Here is a 5,325-nt window from a genome sequence, read left to right as displayed (position 1 = left end):
CGAGATACATTGAAATACAATGAAAAAAAAGACAATGAATACAATGAAATAAAGCGAGATACATTAAAATACATTGAAATATATTAACAGAAAATTCAAGTTGCTCAGCCTCCAACTCCGTCATCTTTGTTCAAGAACAACCCTAATGTCGTCTCATTGAAGCAGCATCAGTATCCAGTCCTCGCTCACTGTCACCGTTGCCTCCGATTGCCGACGATTAGCACGTAATTACCGGATTGAAGACAAAGCATGTGATGGAGGGGAGAAGAAGAAACTTAGAAGTCTCTCTAATAGACTACCTCCATCGACGGATTCTTCTCCATCTTCGGAGGAGAAGTCGTGTTCTCCGCCGCTTATCAAAAGTAGAAGCAACAGAAGCCGAAGTCCAGTGCCTTCATCTTCAGCCTTGATCCGGCAGAGGAGAAGACATCGGGAAGTAGAGAGAGGGAGGGAGAATAGATATGGGGTAGGGGATAGGAGAATTTGAGGGGATATGAGAGAGAAAAATAATACAAAACTTATTTTATGGCTTAAGGTTAGGAGGTGACCATAAATAGATATTTGGCTATAAAAAATCAAAAGGTAACTATGGAATATAATTTTTTTAAAGTTTTTTTTTTGGTAATTAAACTTTATTTCCACATAAATATATACAAGTATATCATCCTAAGTTTGGACATGCAGCCCCAAACTTAGTAACATCTCTTCCTCACTGACTACTCTAAGGATAATAGTTGAGCTTTTGTAAACTATTCCTCAATCTACTATGGCTATAGCCTATATAATGAATATCTCTAACTATTTGTGTAGTAATATCTTCACTGCTTCTTTTAATCTTCTGAAAGATCCTTCTATTTCTTTCCAGCCATATGTGATACATTGCTCCGGTCATACTCAGCCTGTACAACATGGTTTTGGATCCGTTGTCTTTCACCTGTTCTATTGCCCATTTGATCTCCTCATCCCATCCTTCTAGTTCTCGACTGATACCCATCCAATTTATTATTCTTCTCCAAACATCTTTTGAGAAAGAACAAGTAAAGAAGATATGGTTGTGACTTTCCATCTCATGCTCACATAATGGACATTCTGGGCTTACTTGCATCCCCCATCTAATCAATCTATCTTTTGTATATAAACTCCCCTGCATTGCAGGATACATAATAAATTTTCATTTTAGACAACTTCTGTTATTGCATAGCAATTGACTCCAGCTCACCTTTAGAAATACCCCTCTTAGTTGCTTGTACATTCCTCTAATGGAAAACGAATCAGTTTGCATTACCCTTCCAGTGTCCAAACCTGCTTCATTCAAGTATTTCCCAGCTTGCAGTATCTTCCTTACAATCCAAGAAGCTTGTTTTGCATCAACTTCCTATGGTTCCCTTCCTTTTATATAGTATGCATGCACCCATTTGATCCATAGCTTATCCTTCTTTTTGCCCAAGCTCCATAGATGTTTCAGTAAAGCTGCCCTATTCCATGTACCGAGGTCTGTGACATTTAATCCTCCTTTAGTTTTAGGCCTGCACAGCTTGTCCCATGCCAATGAAGCCTTCGTGCTCGAACTAGTATCACCAGTCCATAGGAACTTCCTACAAGTGCCTTCAACCAGTTGAATGATCTTTTTTGGCAAAGGAAAAATTTGTGACCAGAAAGACTGTATAGCAATAAGTACACTTTTGATCAATTGTAATCTTCCTGCATAGCTCAGAAACTTCACTGCCCACTGTTTAATTCTCCCCAGCATTTTGTCCAGCAATGGTTGGCATTGGCTTACTCATAACCTTTTCGTACTCAAGGGGACACCTAAGTATCGGAAAGGAAGTTCACTTGTGTTGAACCCTGTTATTTGAGTAATCTCCTGTTGTACTGCATATGGAACACCTCCAAAATATATGTTGCTTTTGTTCTCATTTGCCACTAAGCCTGAAGCTTGTGAAAAGCTATTGAAACACTCATATAGTAACTGCACAGACACCCTATCTCCTCGGCAGAAAAGTAATAAGTCATCAGCAAAACTGAGTTGGACAATACTCAATTTTTCACACCTTGGGTGGTAGTTGAAGTTAGGTTGCTCCTTTAAGTTCTTCAAACTTCTAGTCAAGTATTCCATTGCTAAGACAAATAGCAATGGAGACATAGGATCTCCCTGTCTCACTCCCCTTCTTGCTTCAAATGGAATAGTAGGACTGCCATTGATATTAATAGAATATGACACTGTTTTAATGCACTCCATAATCCAACCTACAATTTTTTTAGGAAAACACAGTCTATCTAACACTTGTTCCAAATACACCCATTCAAGTGAGTCATATGCCTTTTGCATGTCTATCTTGATCATGCATCTAGGTGAGACTCCTTTCCTACCATAACCTTTTATCAGTTCATGGCTTAGCAGTATATTGTCCATCAAGCCTCTACCAGGTACAAATGCTACCTGGCTTTCATCTACTAGTGTGTTCATGACCATCCTCATCCTACTTGTCAGCATCTTGGATATGATTTTGTATAGGGTAGTATAGCAAGAGATTGGTCTATATTCTTTTATTGAAGTTGGATTCTTCACTTTGGGAATAAGTGTAACACTTGTGCAATTTATTGGTTTGAACATTCTTCCAGTGCTAAAGAACTGCAAAACTGCCTTCGCTATCTCATCTCCATTCATATTCCATGTTCTCTTGAAAAAGCAAGCATTAAAACCATCTCCCCTAGGTGCCTTCATATCATCAATACTCTTGAGAGCTTCAAGTACATCCTCCTTTATAAAAGGAGCTATGAGTTCCAGTTGTTGTTTCCTACTTAACACTGGTCCATTCCTTATCCTCCCAGGATGTATGGCAGGTATACTTCCACATGTAGATCCTAACAGGTTTTTGTAGAACTCAACCACTTCAGCTTCAATCTCTTTATAGTCTGTTAAGGTGTTACCCTTACTATCAATGAGCCTTGTGATTTGATTGTGAGCTTTCCTTCCTTTCATGCTTGCAAAGAAGTAAGCATTATTGGTATCCCCCAGTTGTAGCCATTGTACTCTTGACTTCTGTTTGTAGATTGACTCCTCAATTTTATCCCATTTCTCCATTTGATATATCATCTCTTTCTCTTCTTCAAATAGCCTTGATGGTGCATTATGATCTCTCATTCTTCCTTGTACTTCTTGCAGGCCTTCTTTTATACTGTTTATTTTCTGCTTTACATTCATGAACTCTTTGCTGTTTAACTGCTTCAGAGCTACCTTTACACACTTCAAATTCTACCATATATCTTCCATTGTACCTGCTTTCTATTTCCAGTTATTTTCCACAATCTGCCCAAACTCAGGATGATCAGCCATATAATTATAAAACTTGAAAGGCCTTCTCTTAGTATCACATTTCACATTTATTTTAATACCCAAGGGGGAATGGTCTGAGAAAAGAGGATTCATGACATGTACTTGTCTATGAGGCATGTTGAGCATCCATTTATCATTTACAAATGCTCTATCAATTCTACTGAATACATGGCTATTTGTCCATATATATGACCTGCCTATTGTAGGTAATTCTGCCAAATTACATTCCTCAACTACTTCTCTGAAATCATTTGTTTCACTATGCTGCACATCTCTGCCTTGCATTCTATCTTCAGCTCCCGGAATTGAATTGAAGTCTCCCATTAGTAACCATGGCTCCCTGGCTTGTTTCTCTATATTCCTTACTATATCCCATAATGCTTTCCTATCATGTACATTATTTAATCCACGTACTGCAAAAAATTGAAACCCATTCTTACTTACAATACTCTTTACAACCCCATGTATCAGCTGTGCATAGCTTCCTATCATTGCAAACTGCAGTACATTTGGATTCCAAATCAACCAAACTCTTCCTTTGCATGCATTTGATACATTATGGCACCATTTCCATCCAGGTAATGTATTTGTAATGATCTTACGGCTTTTGTTTCACTTACTATGCTCATATATTGCTATAATATCTACTTTATTTGTCTTCACAAACTCCTTTAACTCCTTGTGCTTGAACACTATATTAAAACCCCTGACATTCCATGTTACTAACATTAAGCTATTGTATTATTTTTGTGTACCACCACTACCTCCACTCCTCTACTTGTACTGCATTCTTCATTTCTCTTCATATTTTGATACTGGCTTGTCTCTCTTAAACTGTTGAAACCATTCAATACTTGTACTTGATGCTCAGGTACTTTTTGCCCTTTAGTTGCTGACTTGCTTTTAACTTGTTGCCATTGTTCATCAGTTGCTCCTATCTTGTCACTTTCTTTTTGCTGCTCATTTACTCTTACCTCCACTACTTACTGGTGTTGGCTTTGGATTGTTGATCCTGTGTTAATTGGCTTATATTCAGTCCTTTGTTTTGTAGATGCTCTTTGCTGTTGTTGCCCTGTCTTCTTGTCCATTACTGCTTTGTTCTGTTGCTGCTGTTGACAGTTATGTCCTATCTGCATACATTTTGCACAATAGCTTGGCTTCCATTCATACCACACTTCTTGCACCATAACTCTCCCCTTAGGATCCTTCACTTTAATACTCTTTGGTAGCTCCTTAGTGACATCTACCTCCACCAAAATTCTTGCATACGAAATTCTTTCAGTGTTTGAAGTGCAAGCATCAGCATATATGGGCTGGCCTAGACCACTCCCAATTTTGCTTAGTGCACTTGCACTCCAGCAGCTCAAAGGTAGATTTGGCAAATTCACGCATATTGGTATAGTCTTCAAGTCTTCTTCATCAAAACCAAAATCAACAGTCCACTGCTTAACTACTACAGGTCTGTTGTTAAGCATGTGAGGCCCAGAGTACATCACCATATTCCTTTCCTCTAGACTTGCAAAATTCACCATAAAATACCCGTCATTATGGTAATATACCTTAGATTTAACATAAAAACTCCCCTGCCCAACTATAAACCTTTCCATAGCCCCAATCGTTAGTGATCCACCAATAACATACACAATAACCACATATTTCCATTTGGATACTTCACTATCAATATTCTCATGAATCAATTCAACAATTATTTCATCCGCAACCATTGTAGGTGGTACATAACTCAAATCCATACCTCTTTTGGCCAATTTGTTCTCCTCAAATAGCATCGACCAAGTCCTTCCTGTTTTTTGTTTTGTGTCTAGCTGCAATTTCCTTTGAGCTCATACGTTCTGAATTCCTGATCCATTGGTTCTTCCATATTGTCTCTGCACCACTTCCTGTTCTGTGACTTGAATCTGCTTTTGGACCATTCCTTTTGAATTTAAATTTTGTTCAATGATGACCGGAGTTGTCCATTTCCCCTCTTG

At 38.3% G+C, this 5,325-nt stretch overlaps 2 protein-coding genes across 2 annotated transcripts; both read right to left on the bottom strand.

The window, feature by feature from the left end:
- On the bottom strand, positions 722-1,750 carry LOC109235876. Its single transcript, XM_019402124.1, has 3 exons — positions 1,412-1,750; positions 1,220-1,336; positions 722-1,144 (listed from the first exon to the last, which is right to left on the bottom strand). The coding sequence occupies exons 1-3, from the start codon at positions 1,748-1,750 to the stop codon at positions 722-724; spliced, it is 879 nt and encodes a 292-aa protein (XP_019257669.1).
- LOC109235874 lies at positions 3,287-5,061 on the bottom strand. Its single transcript, XM_019402123.1, has 3 exons — positions 4,325-5,061; positions 4,102-4,171; positions 3,287-3,835 (listed from the first exon to the last, which is right to left on the bottom strand). The coding sequence occupies exons 1-3, from the start codon at positions 5,059-5,061 to the stop codon at positions 3,287-3,289; spliced, it is 1,356 nt and encodes a 451-aa protein (XP_019257668.1).

This window comes from Nicotiana attenuata, chromosome 12, assembly GCF_001879085.1.
Source record: "Nicotiana attenuata strain UT chromosome 12, NIATTr2, whole genome shotgun sequence".
Lineage (NCBI taxonomy): Eukaryota > Viridiplantae > Streptophyta > Magnoliopsida > Solanales > Solanaceae > Nicotiana > Nicotiana attenuata.
The sequence above is the reverse complement of the archived record's forward strand: the minus strand, read 5'-3'. Positions and strand labels throughout refer to the sequence as shown.

What these genes read in the sequence shown, in the direction of transcription:
- LOC109235876 (XM_019402124.1), bottom strand. Translation starts at nt 1,750, where the DNA reads ATGCTGGGGAGAATTAAACAGTGGGCAGTGAAGTTTCTGAGCTATGCA. An exon ending in ATAAGCTATGGATCAAATGG is followed by an intron (nt 1,337 to 1,411) that starts GTGCATGCATAC and finishes ATTGTAAGGAAG; the next exon opens with ATACTGCAAGCTGGGAAATA. An exon ending in TAAGAGGGGTATTTCTAAAG is followed by an intron (nt 1,145 to 1,219) that starts GTGAGCTGGAGT and finishes CCTGCAATGCAG; the next exon opens with GGGAGTTTATATACAAAAGA.
- LOC109235874 (XM_019402123.1), bottom strand. Translation starts at nt 5,061, where the DNA reads ATGGTTGCGGATGAAATAATTGTTGAATTGATTCATGAGAATATTGAT. An exon ending in ACAATCCAAAGCCAACACCA is followed by an intron (nt 4,172 to 4,324) that starts GTAAGTAGTGGA and finishes TGGTTTCAACAG; the next exon opens with TTTAAGAGAGACAAGCCAGT. An exon ending in GTACAAGTAGAGGAGTGGAG is followed by an intron (nt 3,836 to 4,101) that starts GTAGTGGTGGTA and finishes AATGTACTGCAG; the next exon opens with TTTGCAATGATAGGAAGCTA.